The following is a 24,311-nucleotide window of genomic DNA, read 5'->3' on the forward strand; positions in this document are numbered from 1 at the left end:
CACCTCCCAAAAGTTCTCATCTCTGAATATGATTAACATCTGACTTTATGGATTAAGTTTCCAATCCATGAATTCTGGGAGATGAACATTCACACCATAGCAGTAAGTTAGTACAGAACTACATGTGATAGAGCATAAGGCCCTAAACTTCCGAAGTGATGGGGTAGAAAGTACATGCTGGTTACCACAGGTTTTGTGTTTTTTTTTTTTAAATAAATATTTTATTTAGTTGTAGTTGAACACAATACATTTATTTTAATTTATTTTTATGTAGTGCTGAGGATCGAACCCAGCACCTTGCACATGCTAGGCGAGTGCTCTACTGCTGAGCCATAACCTCAGCCCTGGTTACCACAGATTTTATGGAAACAAAAACAACAGCATTGAGGTCTGATGGAGTGAATATGAATTTGGAAAGGGCTAAATAGAGTAAGCACAGTGTTGGATTTGGGGATGAGTAGTTCTTACAGGTGGTTTATTGAATTTAGGGAAACAAAAGATCTTTTGATAGGACTCCAACATGCTGATTATAAATCAAATTCCACATATTAAGGGTGTATAAATACAAATTAATCTGCAGAGAAGAAACCAAAAATACACAAAATCATTTTGGATAGTTAGATGACTAGCACAGAATCGCAATAAAATATTTTCTAAACAAGTTAAAATAATGGAATGTGGGGAATTTTAAAAACGTAACTTCTTGCTTAATTTGCCCATTATTTTTACCATATTAATAAAAGCTTTCCCCCCACCCCCCACAGGTATCCTTTTGCATTGTCCAAAAGTTCCATGTACACAGTGGGAGCCCCACATACCTGGCCTCACATTGTAGCAGCCTTGGTTTGGCTAATAGACTGCATCAAGGTATTTGGTTTCACCTTTTAAATGTACACATAGGAAAGTTTGGGTTTTTTCTCTAAAAGGTAGTCTTGCTTTTGCCACTTATCTCAAGTCTGCTTTAAAGTTTTCATTTTTCAAAGTGCATTTAAGTTCCTGAGACTATCAACATGTCATGAGAGGTCAGGGAGATAAAGTTCATGTTGGCAAAGAGGTTATTCATTTTCATGAGGTTTTACAGTTTAAATTAAAATGAATCAATAGGAAATTGATTTTTTTTATTTTCCCTCATGAAATTCAGTTTCTCCTGTTTTAAAACTAAAATCAGTATTTATTGTAAAAAGTTTTAGAAAATACTGAATGATGTACCCATAATCTCTCAGTTTAGAGACAACTTAATGCATTTCTTTTGGTTTTAATTTTTTATTTGTTTTTGTGGGGCTGGGGATTGAAGCCTGGACCTCAAGCATACTAAATAACTAAGTCGTACCCCCATCCTGGGTATATTTTTAAAAATGCTTTATTACTTTGCAAAGTATGTACAGTCATGTGCCACATAATGACATATCAATCAGTGATAGCATTTATGACAATAGCCCCATAAATCTATCATAGACCTGAAAAATTTCTGTCACTTTGAGATATTATTTTTGCCATATTAATATAAGCTTTTTTTGTATTAAGCATTACTTATTATATGTTGTTAAGCATTACTCACATTTCTATGGTGTTGCTGGTATAAACAAGGCTACTATGCTTTGTGACTGAATTAAGTACTTACTATACCATACTTTTTATTGTTACTTTAAAGTTACCTACTCATTTTTTAAAATGTTTACTATAAAACAGTGTGCCATGTTATGCAGGCAGCAGCCTCATGCATCTTGTGTTTACCACATTTCTTGACTGGATCAAGAGGCCATGTCAAGTGATTGAGCAATACCATCTAGGTGTATGTAAGTACACTATGATGTTTGCACAAAGACAGAATTGACACATTTCTCAGAATGTGTCCCCATCATTAGGTGATGCATGACTGTATTTTCTTTTATATATTGACAAATTCCCTCCAGGAAACTTGTTTCATTAAATACTCAACAATGTGTGAACATACTCCCTTTTCCTATATCATAGGCATTACTATCAAAATCCACCAATTTGGGAGCTGAAAAATACCTTGTTTTAGTATGTGTATTTTTTGTTGTTTTTGTTAATTTTTTAAGTTGTTAATGGATCTTTATTTTTTATTTATTTATATGGGGTGCTAAGAATCAAACCTAGTGCCTCACATGCTAGGCAAGCACTCTGACACTGAGCTACAACCCCCCCCCCAAGTATATGTATTTGAAACAAAAAATTTATACTTTTGTTTGTTCTGTTATTTATATTCCTTTTGATTTGCCTATATGCACTTTTATGGCCTTTTTTATATTTCATTATTTTGCTATTAATTTGAACGTTTCTGTATTGAACTCCTTACATAGCAAACTTGTTGATGGTTGATTTTATTTTGTTTGACATGGGAACTTGTGTGTTTCCCAGGCTGATCTTGAACTGTTAGGCTCAATTGATCCTTCCACCTCCGCCTCCCAAGAAGCTAGGACTACAAGTTCTCCCCACTATACCCAGCTATTCCTTTGATTTCCCTTTTTAGGGTTCCTCCATAAGACAGTTGTGAAGATTAAACAAATCAAAACCTCACACACTCTAGGCAAGCACTCTGCAACTAATCTATACTCCCAGCTGCATTGTTTTTAATAGTTGGCAACATAACAAGCAAAAAAAGATCACTAATATTTTCATATTTGCATTTTGTGCTATTTTATTTGTTTTTTGTTGTTGTAGTTTGTTTTAAATATGTTAGGGATCAATTCCAGGTGATTGTTAGGTAAACAGTCTATCATTGAGCTATATCCAACCCAAGATTGCCATTGTATAGTTGAAAATGATTCATTTAGGGCTGAAGATATAACTCAGTGGTATACCTCTTGCCTAGTATTCATGAGACCCTGGCTTCCATCCCTAGCACTACAAAAAAATAATAACATAAGTTAAAGAAATTAGCCCCTGTCTATATTATTTTATATTATTATTATATTATTTTATTTTCCTTTTGATTTTATGTACTCTGTTTTGACTATTATGAATTATGAATTTTTATCTAGTCTCTTCCTTTTGTAGCTTCTGAGTTTCCTGTCCTACTTAGCAATAGAATTCTTAAAACCAGTATGGTCCCCTGACATTCTCTTGGTCACCAAAAGCCATTAAGTAAATGTAAGTAGGCAGTGGGTGGATGGATTTTGACCCAAGAACCATGCTAGTACATGGAGCATCAGCAGTTGTCAAAAAAAAAAAGAAATCCAATACCAGCGCCCATTAATAAAGCACAAATTATTGGACTTTATATATAACATTTATACATTTAACTTGTCTCACATACCCCATGGACATGGTAACCACCTCTGCATTCTCACTATCAGATATCCCTATTAGCACTGGAATACTTTAACCTTATTTGCCTAAGCGTCTTAGGATTTTGTTATGTGGTTGTGAGATAACGTCTCCAGATGTACAGGAACTGCTGTGACTGGTCAGAGAGAGACCTCTTTTTTGGACAGTACTGGGATGTCCATCTAGGGCCTCACACATTCCAGGCAAGCATTGGAGCACTGAGCTTCATTCTCAACCCTTTTTATAACTTATTTTGAAACAGTCTTGTTAAATTGCCCAGGCTGGACTCCAATTTGTGATCCTCCCACCTCAGCCTCCTGAGTTGCTGGGATTACAGCTAGAAAAAAAGATCTCTTGAGATGCCTCCAAGCCCGTTATTTAGGTTGGAATCCCTTCTTTCCTATCTTGCTTTTCTCAATGTGATAAAATTGAACACTGCAGCAACATAGATCCATGAGACACTATAGGTTTCTTGTTCTAATTGTCTTTCCCATTTAATCTTAGAAATTTTAGTCACACCTGGGAAGGCCTCCTTTATTCCCTGGTGTTTTTTTGTTTGTTTGTTTGTTCCTTTTTTTTATGCTTCCAGTTATTTTCCCTAGTACTTTTATGGCTTCTTTGTGTTATTGTTCATTTTTTTGTTTTTTGTTTTCTTTTTTTGAGACAAGGTCTCACTGTGTTGCCCAGTCTTGTCTCAAAATCCAAGGCTCATGTGATCAGCCTCCCAGATAGCTGGACTACAGGTGTATGCCAACGCACCCAGCTTTGTGTTGTTTGAAATCTTTATCCCTCTGCAATTTATTTTAGCTTAAGGAAGAGAAAGCATTATTTTTTAAATAACTCACTCACATATCTTAGTAACATTTACTGAATAACCTATCGTTTCCCAACAATTTGGAGCTGTTCTCAATGTATTCTTAGATCTGTTTTTTTTCCTCCTATCCCTGCATCATGAGCATTCTAATTGCTTTGTTTTCTAACATATTTTATGTAGTAGAGGCAGATTTTTATTGCTTTTCACAAGTTATCTAGCTATTCTCAGATCCTCACTTTTAAAGCCATTTTGCTTTTGCTCCCCATTGACATCACATTGAATTCATAGACATATTGGGGGGAGGGGATTTCTATCTTGACGATATTCAGTCTCATCATTTGGAAAAGTAGTCAATCTCTTTTTTCCTATCTCTTTTGCTCCTTCAGTTTTATTATTTAGTTTTAATGTATTAAGATAGAGATAATGTTTTTCATGTTGAAGTTCATCTGCTTTAACCAGGAATGGGTAAAGGTTGTTGTATGCTTTTGCAGGATCTATTGAGAGTATTCTTTTTCTCTTGACCTGGTTTCCTAATAGCCTCTGTTTGTTCATTGTTTATTATTCTTTTGCTACACTCCTAAATTGCTTGTTAATATTTCATAAAGTTTGGTTTCTTCTTTCATTCTCTCTATGCCTCCTTTCAGAGCTTGGCACATAATCGGTTTGAGTGGCAGTAGTTTAGAAAGTCCCCTGTCTCCTCTACTGATGACCATGAATAGGAGGGTTGTATGTGCCCCTAGAGTTCCCTGGTAGCCTTTGTTTAATGATCAAGGGGGCAGAGCCTGGCTTATCTCATATCCCTCTGCAGGCTTTCTGCCTGAAGTTTCACAATCTTGAGAAGTGGTAGTATTTTGAAAAAAATGTAATCTTTAGCTGAAAAAAATGCCTCAAGCGTATTTGCTGTACTGGAGACTGAACTTGAACTTAAGGAAATTTCTATTAAACCATAAAATGTTATGCATTAGCACTGAGTCATATCCCAGCTGTTTTATTTTTTATTTTGAGATAGGGTCTCACTAAGTTGCCTATCCTGGCCTTGAATTCATAATTCTTTCCTTTATCCTCCCAAATTGCTGGGATTATAGGTGTGTACCATCATGCCTAGCTATATTTCTTTTTATCTCTGTACAATTTCAAGTTGCAACTATTTCAACCAAATCTTCTCATTTTAAAACTGTCAGTCTTTGCAGTTGAGGCTTCTATAGTTCCTGGAGAATCTGTCTATCTGTGTATGCTCTCCTTGAACCTTGCAGAGTAGTAACAGTTTTCACAAGGACATTTGACAAGGCAGCAGAAACTTCTTTATCCTAATGACAAGGTAGAAACTTCTGTTGTTTTCTTGGGCTCTGTCATACATGTCTCTCAGACTTCATTAAACCAGACTGTCACCTGAGGCCCTGTCAATGAAAGACAAGGCAAAGAATGAATTGATAGAGCTCCCTGCGTCCACCCTAGACTTACAGAAAGTCTTCAGTGCCTTGAGATTAGGGAAAGGGTAGAAGGACAGGCAACTCTGGGCTAAGAACAGTGTCTTCCCAAAATCCTGTATATAAGTCCCAGGAAAAGAAAATTTCCCACCAAAAACCACCTTTATTAATTACTTTCAGATTTCAATAATTGTAGTATTTCTGAAAGTTTATATTATAAAATTCAATCTAAGGTTCATATTTATACATGAGATTTACCAAAATTGAACTCAAAAGAAATAATTATTAGTTCACCTTTTCTATGGCAGTTCTGATTTAGATTCTTAGAGTTGCATTAAAATGTGTATATTCTCAATAGATTAATAGCTGTATAAGGATCACATGTTTTTCTCTATGGAGAAGAACTAAATGTGGAGCACTTTCCAAAATTTTAAGGATTTTTTACTAAAATTTCAAGGATCATGTTTTAAGATTCAATATAATATCCCAGAAAAACAAACTTTCAGTCATGCAATTAAAAGCTTCTAAAAATGACACTAAAAAACAAATTTGAGGGGCCAGGGTGGTGAATTAATGGTAGAACGCTTGGCATAGTATATGTGAGGCACTTGGTTTTATACCTGGCATCACATAAAAATAAAATGAAAGGTATTATGTCCACCTACAACTAAAAAAAAAAAACTATTAAAAAAAAAAATGTGAGCCAGGAACATTGGAGCACACCTGTAATTCCAGCAGCTCAGGGGCACAGGCAGGAGGATCACAAGTTTAAGGCCTGCCTTAGGAACTCCATGAGGCCCTAAGTAACTTCATGGGATCCTATCTTAAAAAATAAAAAGGACTAGGAATATAGTTTCATGGTAAAGAGCTTCTGGGTTCAATCCCCAGAACCACCCTACCCTAAAAATTGACAAACATGAAAGCCATGTTTTTCACATCTAGACAATTAACTTACTACATTGTTTATTTGCTAACTAGATATATACTGCCATGAAAGAAAGCTCACCTTTATTTGATGATGGACAGCCGTGGGGAGAAGAAACTGAAGATGGAATTATACATAATAAGGTAAAATGTTTTATGTTATATATCTTTTCCTCCTCTTATAGAATGAAAATATTAATAATATTTTAATGTATTTGTTAATACAAAGGATAACAAATTGAATCTTAGAATATTACACATAGGTTCTTTATTTTGTTCTGACTTTTTAGTTTAGACATATTGTCACTTACCATGCACTTTTTATAGAACTATATACTTTTTTTTTGTAGAACTGTATACTTTACTGGAACCTAAGCTGTGTGACAAGCCTCCCCTCCCCCATTTCCTAAAATATGCCAATCTATATATCTAAATGGAATAAATACTAGATCCAAGGAATAACTTTTAAATGTTGTGATTATACACTTGTGTTCCCAGCATACATAAAAGATCAATTACCACAGGGTCCTCTAGAAGAAAAGCTTTCCATCTCTAATTTTAACCTTCACTCTTTGGAGCCTTTATCACCAAAAGAGAGTGGAAATAATTCCATTCTCATCTTCTATTACTGCCTGGTCAGTAGTTCAGAGATATATTAACTGATGTGTTATTACTTCCCTTTTTTGAGCAAGAATATGCATGCCCTTAACTACATCAGCAGTGATCCCAGCTGGAACTGCATCTGGAAAGCCTTTGATCTTACCCTAGAGAGAGTTCTCCCACATTGCAACATGTGTGCTCAACTACATTTAGTTGTACCTCAGTTTCACCCAAATATAATTACCACCTATTAACTGTTAAATTTCTTGACATTCATCCAAAAGGTTTAAACCATTAAAAGTTATTCTTGCCATCAGAGCTATTATTTCAAATGATTAAATATAGAGAAACACTTTGGAATCTATAAAGTGCTATTTTTAATTATAAAGAGTTTTCACTGTATTAAATTCATCAGATTCTGATCCTCAGCTTTGTGGGTCTGTAAACTCATTTTTTTTTTTTAATCTGTAAGATAAAAATTGGAACAAGCTTAGGGAAACTGATTCACTATTATGAAAAATCACGAGACTGATTTGAAGTAGAATGAAAATATATTGTTTTACCATCAGTGATAAGTCTGTCCAGTTATAGGAATACTTGTACTGCCTATTTAAGGTACTCCTTCCATATCAACCAAGTAATGAGAAAGTTGCTTGTAAGCAAAGAATTAGCACAAAGGGAATTGCTTTGTCTTCTAATAAAAATACTCATTCTCAGGAACCAAAATACCCAATGACTGCAAAATAGAGTGTTACTTTCTCTTGGATAAATATTCAGAATTTTGATGCTCTACTGTTTAGATCTCTATTTACCATGCTGTTTTTGAACTGGAAGTTGCAATGTAATTATAGCAAGTTTCCTTGTTTTTTTGAACTTGAAATTCTGAAGATATTTTTAAAATAGGAAGTACATATTTGTACCTCTTATTTATACCTGGCCACTCATGACATGAAATATAAAAAAAAAAAAAAAACATTCCCTTATGTTCTGCTGCGGATGTACGTTCCTGAAGAGTAACCAGGTCAATTTCAGCTTTACCACATGAGAAAGGAAGCAAGATAAATGACGCATTTTTTTTTTTAAAGAGGAAAGTTCCTAGTAATCTAATACTACATTTAGAAGTAGCATGCTGAGTATGTACAGCGTATAGGTTTCTGTCTCTTAATCATACAAATTTATATAACTACTTAGTGTTTCTGACTTCTTTTTTATTCAAAATAAATTTTCACTTAGAAATGTGGAACAAACTAATAGAATCATGACTTAAAATCTGCTTTACCCAACCAGTTATTTTTGGACTACACCATAAAATGCTATGAGAGTTTCATGACTGGTGCTGACAGCTTTGAAGAGATGAATGCAGAGTTGCAGTCAAAGCTGAGTAAGTGTTCTCATACCCAGTATGCCTGCCTTCAGTCATTTACCTCTGCTCTTGGTATGGTAATTTATTTTGCCATGTCTAATGTTCGTAAGAGCTCTGTACTTTAAATGCATACAGATGCCTGCAGATTTTTTTCTTTGGTGGAGAAAAGTAGTAGTGGAGTACAAAATACTGGTGTTGATGTCAGTCCTACAGTCGCTTAGCGACTGTGAACTCAACAAAAAACTTCATCACTCTGACAAAGCTTTGCAGGATTAGATGGCAGTATAATACCAAACACGACCAGCAGCATTGAAAGTAATTAATAAATGTTATTTTCTCTAAGGAGATAATATCCCTCTTATGTCCTTGCTTTATTATTTGAGAACTTAAAGCACCAATTAGTCAAAAGACCTAAAGTCTCTTTTTAAATTCGCAGAAAGTTAACAGATCATTGTATTTCTAAATAAAGAAATATTTTTGTATTCAGTATAATCTGGTGACATCCCAATATTTAGTGGCTAACTCTAAAATGATCCAGGGACATTATTTTATATTGTTCCTTAAGTTTGAATTACCTTGTATATAAAATGTCAGAGAAAGGTAAAATAGATATGTGAAGCTGTTTCTTCAAAAACAACTGAGTCAATCAAAACAGGAGAATATCACCTCGCCACTCATGGCATGAAATGTAAAAAAAAATTCCCTTATGTTCTGCTGGGAATGGACATTCCTGAAGAGTAACCAGGTCAATTTTAGCTTTACCACATGAGAAAGAAAGCAAGGTAAATGACACTTTTTTTTTTTTTTAAGAGAGGAAAGCTCCTAGTAATCTAATACAGAAAGCACCTAGTGAGTTACTTTATATTTCTGTATGTAATTAAGCATACAAATTAATTCATTTACCTATTCAAATTTTTGTTGTATATCTAGTATGTGTTAGGGGATACAGTAATAAATATGAGATTAAAAGAATCCTTGCCCCTGTAAACTTACATTCTAATAGAAAGGGACAGTAATAAATGAACAACAATAAATCAAGCAGTGATTAGTGCTGTGGAGAAAAATCAAGTAGGGTAAGGGGAATAGAAAGTTACAGTGCAGGGCTGGGATTGTGGTAGAGCACTTGCATAGCATGTGTGAGGTACTGGGTTTGATCCTCAGTACTCACATTAAAATAAATAAAATAAAGATATTGTGTTCATCTACAACTTGTCCAGTGGAGCTACCCAGAGGCTGAAGCAGGAGGATTATAAGTTTAAGGCCAGCCTGGGCAAAACTTTGTGATTTGACCAGAGAGATAGAAGGCAAAAAATATTGTGGACTGAGTCTTATGAAGTTTTTTTGGGTTTTGTCTCCAGAGGATTTATATAATGTAGATGCTTCCAAGCTGGAATCATTAGCAGCGAAAAACAAAGCATTGAATGAACAGATTGCAAGATTGGAACAAGAGAGAGAAAAAGAGCCGGTTAGTAAATGTGTTTATGTACTACCTTGAGAGCTCTTATAGATTCTTGGTCTCCTTAAAGAATACCGGCTGTTTTTATCAAAAATTTTTTGAATGAGCTAACAAAGTAAGCTTCTTAAAAGTTAAATATTACATAGAATAAATTCCCATTGAAAACATGTTTGGTATCTATGGAGTTTTGTTTTCCCTTGGGATCTATCAGTCTTTGACTAATGGTGTTCAGAATATGATGAAAGATTTCTGCCTTTTTACATAAGACCAGAAATAGCTTTTGAACAAAGTCCCCGTGGTATATATCTCCAAAGAGCACTATTAACAAGAAGCCCTGAGTTTTATAGTTAGTAAAAAAAGGAATAGTGATATATCTGACTTACATATTATCCTAAGTGTTTTCTAAAGACTAAATTAAAATACTGATATCTTAATTTTATTTTGTGTATTACTAATGAAGTACCCAAACTGTTCTGTAAAATAAACAATTTTAAATGATTGTGTTTTTTTTCTCTTTGGCCCTTGTGGGGATTTTTTGTTTTGATTTTTCCTATTCTAAACTGACTTATTGAAAAGTCCATGTCTTTCTATAGATAATAATAATATAGTGCTCTTTCATTTGATTCCTTTTAAAATGAAAGGGAATGCTAATTAAACTTTCTCTAAGATGAATTTAATAACATTGTTTTCTTTTAAAATGAAGTATGGAATGATTATTGATGAGAATAACTAATTTAATATTCTTTTCTCTTAAAGAACCGTCTAGAGTCATTAAGGAAGTTGAAAACTTCCTTACAAGCAGATGTTCAGAAATATCAGGCATACATGAGCAATTTGGAGTCTCATTCAGCCATTCTGGACCAGAAATTAAGTGGTCTCGATGAAGAAATTGCTAGAGTAGGTAAGCACAGCTAATGCTGAAAGACCTATGTTATCTATATCTATTTTGCTTCTATGGTAAATTTTTATAGCTGGTTACCAAGTTTCCAATGCCTTTTCTGTTTTCTGAAGCTGCTTTAACAAATTACTACAAACTTGGTAGTTTAAAACAAAAAAAAACTTGCTCAGTCTATCGTAGTTACAGGTGTTGTATGTCCAAAAACCAATAGCACTACACTCCCCCTAAGGACTTAGGGTAAATCTGTTCTTTGCCTCCTCCAGCTTTTGGTGTTGGACAGTGTTCCCGAGCTTGTATCTACATCACTACATTCTCTGATTCTCTGCCTTCATCTTTATATTGTCTTCCCTGTCCTTCATCTTTATATTGCCTTCTCTATGTGTCTTTTTTTTTTTTTTTTTTTTTTTTAAGATGATGAGATAGAGTCTTGCCAGGTTACCTAGGCTGGGCTTAAACTTGCAATCCTCCTACCTCAGCCTCTCAAGGAACTGGGATTAAATGCTTGTGCCACTATGTTCAGTTTTCTTCTATGTGAAGTCTCCCTCTGCTTTGACCTTAGAAGGATGCTTGTGATATTTAAAGCCCACCTGCGTAATCCAGGGCTATCTGCTTGTCCCAGTATTCTTAATCACATCTGCAAAACTCCTTTTCCAAATAAAGTAATGTGTACAAGTTCCAGAGATTAGGACTTCATATATTTGTGTCGCCATCATTCAACCTCCTCCACTTTTTCAAGCACAAGCTCTCTGAAGTCAACAGGGACCTACCCTAAGAACACATGCTGCCTGATATGAGAATGTGTGTGTGTGTGTGTGTGTGTTATTCTATATTCTATTCTGCTTTGTAATTAATAAGCCAGACTTTTGATCTCTGCCTGTTTCAGTGTGCTCTGTCTTACTCTCCATTGGTACAAATAAAAGCAGCTCAGCAGCTAAATCTGAAAATATGATGAAAAGATGCAAGTACTACAATTCTCAAGAAGCAAAAGCACAACTCAAGAAACCTTGTTTGTATCCTGAGTCTTCCTATCCTTGTTTTCATAAACACATATCCATCTTAATTGTAAAATTGGCAAATACTGTGGCGCACGTATTTGATAGCATCTGGAAGGAGAGCAAAGGAAGATATCTACAAATCACAAAACTGTTGGGCTACAGTTCAAAAGTAAATACATGAACAAATTATCCTGTTTACTTTCTCAGGAATTGGCCTTCTTGTATTTTATTTTAGGACTTTATAAGTTGAGTCTGTACCATGCAGGAATTATATAGATAATCCTCAGGAATTTTGATTTAACTCAGTCTATGAAGTATTGATCATCTGTCAAGTCAAGTCTTGTAATTATCCCAAGTATTTGCTAAATCAGTTTTGTTTTTTTCCAAATGACTGTGATTTTGTATGTTTAATTTGCTCTAAACAAACTAACCATTTTACACTTGGCTCCTAGTCACCATCCTTTGTTTGTTCTCCATCATGACAAGGAACCATAGACTAATTTATTATTCTAACAATGTTTGTAATGTAATTAAGTCAATACTTTCTAACATTAATACAGTATGTTCCTTATTAGCATATAATTAAGAGAATTGTCATATTTCCTACTTCTGAAAATTTTTTCCCAATAGTTGCAAACTGAATAGATAAGAGAGTAATACTTCAGCTATCATTTGTCATTTCAAAGTGGTTTAGTTTGAGAGATTAATTTTGTAACGATTAACCTAAGATGTCTTAGTTCTTGGGAGTATTTTAACTTTCTTGATTATTTAAAGCCATTAGCAGCCAAGACTGTAAAAGATATATTTAAATTCTGAACATTTTTGAACAGATATTTGTGATAAATGCATAAAGTTTTACCTAAACCAACATTAATTTATTTTAAGTTCAGATGAGGAGCTTCCCAAATATTGGGCTTGGGCTATGTAATCCCAACAGCTCAGGAGGCTGAGGCAGGAAGATCACAAGTTCAAAGCTAGCTTTAGCAACTTAGCACAGCCCTGCAACTTAGCAAGAACTTAGCAAGACCCTGTCTTAAAAAGGAAAAAGAACTGGGGATATGAGTAAGTGGTTAAACACCTCTGGGTTTAATTCCTAGTACAAAAAAAAAAAAAAAAAATTGACATATTGGTCCTCTCAGCACTCAAGATGATGTTCTTTACCCAGTTTATCATATCTGTGTAAGGCATGAGTCAGGATGTTGGAAAATACTGATTTATTTAAATAAAAACTTTATCTTTTTAAATATATTTTAGATATTCATGGACCATTTATTTATTTATTTATTTATTTGTTTGTTTATTTATTTATATGCAGTGCTGAGAATCAAACCCAGTGTCTCACACATGGTAGGCTAAGCAAGCGCACTACCACTAAGCCACAACCCTAGCCCTAAAAACTTTATTTTAATGAAATAAAGTTTTTATATTTGTGGATGTGGTTTTTCTGGCTATTCGAAGAGTCATCTATTGTGCCTGGAGTTGTGGCTCTGTGATAGAGCGCTTGCCTAGCATGTGTGAGGTACTGGGTCTGATTCTCAACACTGCATACAAATAAATAAAAAATAAATGAACATTAACAGAAACAGACTAGCCCTCTTACCCCTCTTAAGTACAAATATTCTTAATTGTAATTATTATGTATTAGGTTACAGTTTTTTCATATACTACTTTCTGAAAACCATAGTAAGTCAATAGAGAAATAAGATACTAACATAGAACGTTAACGGTATTATTTCTAAGAATGTTATTAGCAAGAGACCTAAATTAGCCAAAAGAAGAAGAAATATGTATGTATACAACTTGGATAGTTAGACATCGGTCCTGTTAAATAATGGCATCAGTTTTTTTGTAGGAATTGAAGAAGTTAAAAGTTTGTTTTTTTCCAATTCAGAACTAGAATGTGAAACAATAAAACAGGAGAATGCACGTCTACTGAATATTGTTGATAACCAGAAGTACTCAGTTGCAGACATAGAGAGAATAAATCATGAAAAAAACGAATTGCAGCAGACCATTAATAAATTAACCAAGGAACTGGAAGCTGAACAACAACAGTTATGGAATGAAGAGTTAAAGTATGCCAGAGGCAAAGAGGCGGTAAGTCGTACCAATTTCAGTGGCAACTCATCAGAGTTGACCTTTTAAAAGGTCTGTTCCAATTAAGAAGAACTTGGTGAGTAGACTAAATTGGCTAAAGAGGTAAAATTGTCTAACATTGACATTTAGCATGACTAAAATACTCATTACTTTTATGTCAATTCAGTAACACTTTTTCACAGTCATATTTAAGGTATACTGTATTTTATAACAGTGAACGAAGAAATAAACAAAAAAATCTCTCTTAAGACCATGAAATAATTTTCATAAATTCCATCTGTAGAGGAGGGAATGAATCCCTCTTCATTTACCTATTCACACTTCATTTCTGTAACAGCCACTGTGTGCCACTTACTCTGCTGAGCATAGGGGAAATAAAGATAAAAATGCAAAGACTTCCATCAAGAAACATCTGACCTAGCCCAGCATATTGGCAAATGCCCATAACCCCAGCCTCTCAGAAGGCTGAGGCAGAGATAGCACAAGTTTGAGTCCAGCCTCAACAACTTGGCAAGACAATGTTCCAAAATAGAAAATAAAGATGACTGGTAGGGTTCCCCTGGGCTCAATCCCCAGTGCAGTACTGCCAAAAAGGAAGAAAGGAACCTGCTTATATTTTCTATTGTGAGATCAAATTCTAATAGATATTTGCACAAGGTGCTAAGGAAGCATATAGTATACCTAACCCAGATTTACTGTGCATGATGTGGGGAAATGGACGAGAAGGTTTTTAGAAAAGGCTTCCTTTAAGAGATAACACTTCAAATTGAATTAGGAAATTTAAGAAAGAGTTAACATGGCAACTCTTTTTTGCATGAATTAGCAAAAAAGGAATATATGGGAAAGTTCAGACTAAGCAGCCTAATGTACAAGCTTTTTTTGTAGTTTATAAATTCATTCATTATCCTGAAAACTCAGAACTTAAAAATTATAAACAGGTGTAATCACCTCTTCAGAAAGATGTTATTTTTGGCAAAGTGAAAAATGTGTTGGAAGGGAGCAAAACAGTTAAATAAGGATCTGAAGCAGTAATCTAGGGAGAAATTACAAGCTAAATTTAGGTAATGCTAATAGGGATTCTAAGAAGTGGGTGGATTCTAGCTACTTAGGAGGTACAGTAAATGAGATAGATGAAAGAGAGGGGGAGCAGCCATGTGTCTAAGCTTGCACAGTTGGGTGAGTAGTAGTACCACTTACTTGGGAATAGAATAGAAATAAGAAATAAATCAGGAATGAAGATAGACGTATTGTTTATACTCGGCATCCAGGACATAATAAACTATTTGTATATATGGGTTTAGACTTCAGCATAAAAGAACCAAATTACTTAGCCTAAGCTTAATTTTATAGATAATACTTTATTAATTTAGCCAACATTGTCGATAAAGTAGACTTTCTGACCATATGAATTTCTAGATAATGAAAGGTTACTCTTATTTTTGTAGGCAATCTTCATTATCCTGCCATACTTAATTTCCGTGCATTCTTTACTCTTACTTGTAGCCTATTAATTAGTTTCAGTTATCTTTTTTTTAAAAAAAAAAAGAGGGGGGGGTTTAAAGGGTTTTTCTTATTTAATGGAGAAAAATAGAGAGTAGAGAGTTTAAGACTTACATTTTTGCTTTAAAGTTTTTTATTCTTTCATTTTCATTTATGATGTTTGCTTATTGGTAGATGTAGTTTGAAAATCTGATTAGCGTCTGATTTTTGTTCCAAAATAATGATTTTTTTATCTTATTATCTCCAGTACTTTCCTTATTACAGTTTTTTAATTATTTTTTTAGTTATAGTTGAATACAATATTTTTATTTTGTTTATTTATTTATATGTGGTGCTGAGGATCGAATCCAGTGCCTCATATGTGCAAAGCAAGCACTCCACCACTGGGCTACAACTCCAGCCCATTAAGTACAGTATTTATTACACATTTATCACATGAAAAAAAATTGTTAAAGCAGAGCAGCTTAGTTTTCACTAAGTGGGCAACACTAGTTTCTATTCCTGATCACATTTATAAACTGCATTATAGACATAATCAAAGAGATTTGGGTTTTGTTTTGGTTTTGGTTTTGTTTTGTTTTATTGTTTGCAGTGGTGAGGTTCAAACCCAGTGCCTCTCAAGGGCTTTATCACTGAGCTACATCCCCAGCCTGCAGATAATTTCTTGAACATTCAGATTTTAACTGATTTGTTGAAAGTATGAATTTTACACACCAACATATATGAATCTCAATATGAAATGGACAGTTCAATATTAACAAAGCTTTACCTCCTTTCTTTACCCTGTTTTACATAATTCTGCTCTTTCCTTAGCCATCTGTTTTTCTTCATCTTCCTGACATTGCTAGGTAAACTCTCCGCTTGTGTATCAAGGAGAAAAAGAGAAATTTATAAGAAATAGGGGTTGGAGTTGTAGCTCAGTGGTAGAATGCTTACCATATGTGAGGCCGTGGGTTCAATCCCAACCAAGGGAAGGAAAGGGAGATGGCCTCTGGTGGTCAGACAAAGGCTTCAAACCTAGCCTAGAATTTCATAAACCTCGGGTTTAGCCCTGGATTTGCCACTACCCACCTATGTGACCCCATCATGTCATCTAACCTCCCATAGTCTCCATTTGCTTCTTCAGGAAATTAAACATGGTTAGACTTAATCAGTGTATCTGAAATTAATTACTTCGCTATACCTTATCTCACCAGCACTGTACAATAAAGGGAAGTTATGAATTTCTGAACTAGGTGAAATCTAAGTTTAATAAACTATAATTAGTAGTTGGATGACCAAGCTGAATGGAGAAAAAAAATTGAGGAAGTGGGAAAGCAGTGGACTGGGGATGAGCCAGAGCAAGGCCATGGACAGTGCAAACAAAACTTAGAGCAGTGGGTCCCTCAGAATTAGTTAAGAGGGATATTAAAGGATGGTGGCAGTACACACAAAAGATCAGTATAAACATTTCATTCATTTATCATCCTACCCCGGGACTAATTTTTGTTCCACATCTCAGCTCTGGTATTAGGCTTCTGGAGTTCTTTGTGGAGATGAACATTGTACTAAATCTATATTCATCAGGAAAGAGTGTGATAAATTTTTGCTGTGTGAATTGATATGGGAAAGAGAAACTAGAGACACATGTGCCACATATTTGCTCTCCTTGCAGTTAGGTACAATAAAGCATATAAGCTTTTGGAAGCTAATTTCATTAGATTTAAAAGAAAAGAACAGAAGAAACTATTCCCAGCATTATTTAGCATAAGGACAAATAGAACTACATACTTTAATGATTCCAAGAGAGCTACTATATTTTAGTAAAGTAATAGAAATGATTTCCTAATTGATTATTAGAAAAATCTTAATATACAAGTAGTATTGCTTTGAGATCTAATGCTTTTTTTGACATTAAAAATGCTTTGCCATTGCATTTGTTTACTCAAACTTTATGAATATATAATAGTTATTAGAAACTAAGTACATATTAAATGGAGAAAGCACTATAAAAATAAGTTGCTTGGAATCTGCAAATTTATTTATTCAATCAAATAGTAAGCATCTACTGTATGCCAGGCATTGTTGTAGATACAGGAGATACAGCTGTTTTCATGGTGATTACATTCCAGCAGTGAAAGTGAGCGATTTATTTTGTCAGTTTGATTGCTATAGAAAAAAAGAAAAGTGAGATTTGAGAAAAACCACGGGGGCTACATTAGAAGGGAAACCTTTCTGATAACGTAATTTAAACAAAGCCCCAATGGAAAGAGGGAGGACAGGAAATGTGACATACGTTACTAAAATATTTTTATCAATATAGTTAAGATAGCATTTTGAACCTTAAATAATTAAACTTCACTTATTTTGAATAAATGAAATGTTTTAATTTGTACATTGACAAAACTAAGGTTTTTATTTATGTTTCATAATTTCTCTGTCTAGCATTTGAAAAAGTAAATGTTAGTTAAAACCTGAACATGGACACTTATTCTAAACTGTTTATCAGGTAAATGGAAGAATAGTAATACACTACTTACCAATCAATTATAGGCTTAAAATTATTTTATAGATTTAGTATGAATAAAACCTTTCATCCTTTACGTATTTTTAAGTTGCCACCCTTATTACTAAAAGTTACTAAATCACTAAACTACTAAAAATAGTCAACATTTTGTATAAAATTACAGAAATGCCAGTTGAAAACCATATGAAATAGGGCTACTTTATTTTTCACATTTCTTTTTGTGTTCTTTCCTTAGATTGAAACACAATTAGCAGAATATCACAAACTGGCTAGAAAATTAAAACTTATTCCTAAAAGTGCTGAGAATTCCCAAGGTTATGACTTTGAAATTAAATTTAATCCTGAAGCTGGTGCCAACTGCCTCATCAAATACAGGGCTCAAGTTTATGTAAGTAAATTATGAGATTGTTATTATAAGAATTTGAACTTAAATATGTCCATATCCCAGGACTAAAGAGACAGAACTTCTTGGTCTTCTTTCTTCTTGGTGGTAGAAATCTTGTCTTTGTTACAGCTAACTCTTCAAAGTATAAAACCTTTTCTTCTTCTCTAGCTACTTTATTTAACTATCCAGTAAGTAATTCATTTATATACAAGACAAATACCAAGACTATACAGACAAGCATGACAACCTTTGCTCCTAGTCCCCTCATGGGAGAAAGATATAAATGAATGAATGACAAATATGTGCTCTATTAGAAGTCTTTACAAGATGTAACAAGATTGGTTCTTCCCAGGTAGCAATAAAACTCCACAGAGATGGTGACCATGGAATGAAATCTTGAAAACTGAAATATTCATGGGATGGTGTGTGAAAGGCACAAGGACACACGTGAAAGCATAAGATGTAATAATGCATTAAGGAATACCAGCAGTCAACAATGAGAAATCTATGCCTAATTTTGCAATATGACCAAGGAAATAATTTGGGGAAGAAAATTTTTAGTTTGCTCTATCACAACATCTTACATATTCATAAATTTTAATATTTTATTGGCCCCTTAAAATGCCCTCTTTCATGATACTTTTTTTTATTTTGGGGGTTTTTTTGTTTTGTTTTGTTTTGTTTTGTGGGTGTGGGAGTTATTGGGGATTGAACTCAGGAGCACTCAACCACTAAGCCATATCCCCAGCCCTGTGTTATATTTTATTTAGAGACAGGGTCTCACTGAGTTGCTTAGCGCCTCACTTTTGCTGAGGCTGGCTTTGAATTCGTGATCCTCCTGCCCCAGCCTCCTGAGCTGCTGGGATTATATGAGTGTGCCATTGTACCCTGCTGATACTTAGTTTTTTGAATAGATTGTCAAATTCAAAAGCTATGCACTTTTTCCCTTGAGAATTATTCAACAAATATTAATTGAATATGTATTATGTTGCAGACCAGCTACACGCTAGAGGTAAAAATACGTAGATAAAATCTTTACTTTCCTGGAGATTAGTTTATTAGTGGACTGAAATGGGTTAAGTTAGACTTAGCCAGATATAGTAGTACATGCCTATTATTCCTTTTACTCAAGAGACTGAGATCGGAAGATGGCAGTTTCAAGATCAGCCTCAGCAATTTAGTGAGCTCCTTCCTCAAAATAAAAAATTGACATGCCTGGGAATATAGCTCAGTGGTAGAGCACCGCTATTTAAAAATTTACCCCAAATTTTTAAAAACCACCATAATGGCCTATGAGTTTTTCTTTTGGAATGATGAAATGTTTAGAACTAGGGATATATTTGCATAGCATTGAGAATTTCTAAATGCCACTGAATTGCCCACTTAAATTTAACCTATTTCAGTTTAACCATCTTAAAATGTGAATTTCACCTCAATAAAAGAAAAACACAATGAGAAGCAACAAAGTAGTATTGAAATTAAATCTGTAGGACAGAAGATAAACATAGAAAAAACAAGTTGAGAATGATAAAACTAAAGAGGAGTAAGAGAAATTGATCTATCTGGAGAACATAGCATAAAAATACAACCTACATATAATTTGTTTTCAAAAAATTATTGCAGTAAGGTGGGTCTGATGTAGCACACAGTAATCCTACCTGCTCAGGAGGCTGAGACAGGAGAATCATAAGTATGAGGCCAACCTCAGCAATTTACAGAGTCCCTAAGCAACTTAGCAAGACACTGTCGCAAAAAATAAAAAGGGCTAAGGATGTAGCTAAATGGTAAAGCATTCCTGGTTTCAATCTCCAGTACCAAAAAAAATAAGAAAGATTACTACAGTAAACCTAGTGTACCTACAAATTGTATAGAAGTGAATTTCCAGAGTAGATGAACAATTCTTGAACTTTGCAAGTATTAAAAACCAAAAGTGGGTTATATTCTACAGGTATAGAAATTACACTAAAAATTAGTTTTATTTTCTTAGTAATGTTGTATTAAATTTAAAATATTACAGCTTGCCAAGCACACACCTTTATAATCTAGCTAGTCAGAGGCCAAGGCAGGAGGATGGCAAGTTCCAAACCATCCTGGACAACTTACCAAGCCACTGTCTACAAAATTATTTTTTAAAGGATGTAGTTCAGTGGCAGAGTGTTTGCCCAGCATGCACAAGGCCCTGGGTTCAATCCCCATGATAGAAATCAATCCCTGTATCACAATTTACATATTCCACATAAAATAAATTTTGTAATTACCTTTCACTCACATTCTCATGTTTTGTATAGGTACCCCTCAAGGAACTCCTGAATGAAAATGAAGAAGAAATTAATAAAGCTCTGAATAAAAAAATGGGTTTGGAGGATACTTTAGAACAAGTAAGTAATGAAACTTAGATTAAAGCAAAAATAAGGGTTTTTTTTAAAGCCTAAAATTAAATGTGATTTGTGGTTTCTGGTTGCCAAGGAATTAATTTTTATTTAAAAATTCTATAAAATGAAAGTTGGTACAAACTTGACTGAAATATTTGAAGTAACTTATCAAGCAATTTAAATATCCTAGGCTTCTTATATCACTATGATATAGTGATATGAAACTAGATTTCATTCCCTTTGGGAATGTAGAGAACTACAGAATTCCCTCTTTACTTGAAATAATATTCTTTTTTAAAACTAAAATGGGATTTGAGGTGTCTATGTTTAAAGTATGTATGAGTCATTCATGATGAGGCTAACCAACTGTGATGGATTTAGAGGTTTCTTTTTGCCAAGTATTTCTTTCTAGATCATGGAAGTTCAGGAGAACTTAAATGCTAATAGAAGCCCATTTAGTTTTCAGAAAGTTCCTGCTTCTGAGATCCTTGAAACAATTATGAAACAATTCCAAGCCAACCACCTATATCCCTGAAAAAGACCTGCTATTATATTCAGTAACCTTTAAAGTAAACATTGCTGTAGTAGTTGATTGAGAAAAGTTAAGAAGTTACTTCCCAAACACACTAGAGTGTGTTTTGATGACACCAAACAATTAAAGGAAGCCCCTAGTTATTAATTCAACTCTTCAAGAACTATTGTGTGGGCTGGGGATATAGCTCAGTTGTTAAGAGTGCTTGCTTGCCTTGCATTCACAATGCCCTGGGTTCAATTCCCAGCACCACAAAAAAGAAAAGAACTATTGTGTCCTGACTAGGATTCCTGGATAAGAATGAAGTCTTATCTTTTCTCTAAATAGAAATATGTTTTTTTTTTCTCACTAAGAAACAAAACTTATTATAGTTCACAAGTAATTATTCTAATAAGCCACAGAAAGTCATTTTTTAATGTTAAAAAATTCTGTAACAACTCACTTTGGCTGAGCGCAAGTGGCACACGCCTGTAATCCCATTGACTCAGGAGACCGAGACAGGAGGAATTCAAAGCCAGACTCAGCAAAAAAGCGAGGCGTCAAACAACTCAGTGAGACCCTGTCTCTAAATAAAATACAAAAAATAGGACTGTGGGGACTGGGGTTGTGGTTCAATGGTAGAGCACTTGCCTAGCACAGGCAGAGCTCTGGGTTCAATCCTCAGCACCACATAAAAATAAATAAATAAAATCAAGGTATTGTGTCCAATTACAACTAAAAAAATAAGTATTAAATTAAAAAAAAAAAATAGGACTGGGAATGTGGCTCAGTGGTTGAGTGCCCTGAGTTCAATGCCTGGTACCCAAAAAATAAAAATAATTACTTTGTATTAGAAAGTTAAAGCAAGATTGAAACTCCTCAATAAAACAGGTTTGAAACATTATTGAGTAATTTGGGATTTATGAAATATTAGACTATGGGAAGAAGGTTTAGACTATATATAAGGTGTGCTGATTATTTGAGACAAGGTCTTTCTTTGATCTGCTTCAGTTTGATTTTTTTTTTGTTGGAATGGACATTAAATCTGAAGAACCTCCAAAAGATGAATTCCAAGCAATAGGGGACTCATGACTAAAACAGCTTTCAGAATGACTTGAAACTTGAAAGACTTTGAGCAGGAAATCTTGGGGGGGAAAAGTATAAAATGCCTACTATAGGCTAGGCCTCATGTTAGTGTTCTAAAAATAAACCTACCCTTCAAGGGCTCCCACTTGGAGAAAAAGCCTGACATTTCTGCAGTTATGCTAATCAGATTTGCATTTTTGCAAAACCCTTTAAGTTATGGGAAAATGTGGCTTAGAAAGGATGCAACTGAAAATGTTAAGAGATTAAACCAAACTATTCATAGTAGAAACAGAGGGAAGGAGACATGTTTAGGAAGTGTTAAGGTAAATAAATTCCAAGGATTTCATGACCACGCTTGGAGAAAAAGAAGTTCTATAATGACTTCCAGATTTCTGGTATGGGCAACTGAATGGACTATAGTGTAGTTTTGATAGTCTTTAGCACACATATGATAGCTGAATCCATGGATGTGGGTGATATTTCTTGGAATGTAAAAATAAAATAGCAGAACATTGAATCCTGAGAAACAATGACATTTAAGGGATCGAGAAAGAAAACAAAAGATTCTGGAAAAAAATACTTAGAAAAAGTGGACAAAATAGCTAGAGAGTTATTTTGAAGAAGAGAATATGTAGTAGAAGCCAAAATATGGGAGACTTTAAGAAGGAAGTAATCAGTAATACCTGATGCTAATGAGACTAAAGATTTAAACCTTTTTTCAGTTTGACAATAGTCTAATCAAGATAAGATGGCATAGGATAAAATAGCAATTGGAAATAGTAAAGATCATACAGAAATTAATAAATTGGAATAATGAAGCTAATCAATCTGAAAAGTATTTACATATAATTGCCAAAACTATTCAGGTAAAAGAAGGAAAATGTGAAGTAAGAAGTAGACAGTTTATAGAGAGATGGTGGGAATTCATTTGAATTACAGAGTAATTCATGTAAACAAAAATCTTACTGGAAGGGCTGAGGATGTGGCTTAGTGGTAGAGCACTTGCCTAGCATGCACAAGGCCCTAGGTTGTATCCCCAGCATTGCAAAATAAAATAAAATAAAAAGGATTCTATAAAAATCTTATCTTTAAAATTGTTTTTTATCAAATTGAATTACAGCGTGAATAATACAAATCTCAAAATTGACTCAAAATAAAACGTCAAAATAGTTAAGTAACCAGAAACAAAAGTACAGAAAGAATTAACTCTCCAAAAAATTTCAATAACAGGTGATTTTTACAAAAGTTCATTGTTTTCAATTATTGAAGGTCAGATGATTTCATGACATGTAAATTGTTAAAAAGCACAAAGAGACCTAATTCATTCTTAAAGGCTAGTGTATACCACAACAAAAACATCACAAAAGAAAGTCAAACCAATCACACTTACAAGCCATGGATGTAGGTGATATTTCTTAGAATGTATAAATTAAATAGCAGAAGATTGAATACTAAGCAACAACGATATTTAAGGGATCAGAAAAGGAAAAGATTCTCTTTATGTTTTATATTCTTTTTTTTTTTTTTTTTTTTTTTTAGAATTTTTTTAATATTTATTTTTTAGTTCTCGGCGGACACAACATCTTTGTTGGTATGTGGTGCTGAGGATCGAACCCTGGCTGCACGCATGCCAGGCGAGCACGCTACTGCTTGAGCCACATCCCCAGCCCCTATATTCTTACAAATATAAATGTACAGGTAAACTTAAATATTTGCCACTGAAATTTAATTAGCAAATATTTTCTTGAGTGTCTCTGTGGCTGGTACTATAATTAGTGTTGGTAGTAAGTACTATTATAATACAGCTCTTGCCTTTTTGATTGAAAAGACAGGCATGAAAACAATTTCTTCTATCATAACATTTTTGAAATGTAAATAAGCTGTGTATTCTAATATTACAGGAGTCTTTCTGAAAGATGCAGTAACTGAATTAAGCTAGGACTTCACCAGTGGATACACAGAAATTTACATGTGTGCCCTAACTAAAGGCCCAGAAACCAAAGTACACAGCTTGTTAACAAATTACAAGAGTGTTAAGTGTGATAAAAGAAAAGCCTGGGGAAACAATAATCTAATTATTATTAAC

At 34.0% G+C, this 24,311-nt stretch overlaps 1 protein-coding gene across 1 annotated transcript in view; it reads left to right on the forward strand.

The window, feature by feature from the left end:
• The window catches only part of Ndc80 (NDC80 kinetochore complex component), a 39,167-nt gene that overhangs the window by 5,860 nt on the left and 8,996 nt on the right, over positions 1-24,311 (forward strand). The window contains exons 6-13 of the mRNA XM_005337121.4: positions 765-867; positions 6,511-6,600; positions 8,344-8,437; positions 9,778-9,884; positions 10,632-10,776; positions 13,660-13,865; positions 18,107-18,259; positions 20,545-20,634. Coding sequence (XP_005337178.1) covers positions 765-867; positions 6,511-6,600; positions 8,344-8,437; positions 9,778-9,884; positions 10,632-10,776; positions 13,660-13,865; positions 18,107-18,259; positions 20,545-20,634 — 988 coding nt within the window. The remainder of the gene's footprint in view (positions 1-764; positions 868-6,510; positions 6,601-8,343; positions 8,438-9,777; positions 9,885-10,631; positions 10,777-13,659; positions 13,866-18,106; positions 18,260-20,544; positions 20,635-24,311) is intronic.

Source organism: Ictidomys tridecemlineatus, chromosome 13 (assembly GCF_052094955.1).
Source record: "Ictidomys tridecemlineatus isolate mIctTri1 chromosome 13, mIctTri1.hap1, whole genome shotgun sequence".
Classification (NCBI taxonomy): Eukaryota; Metazoa; Chordata; class Mammalia; order Rodentia; family Sciuridae; genus Ictidomys; species Ictidomys tridecemlineatus.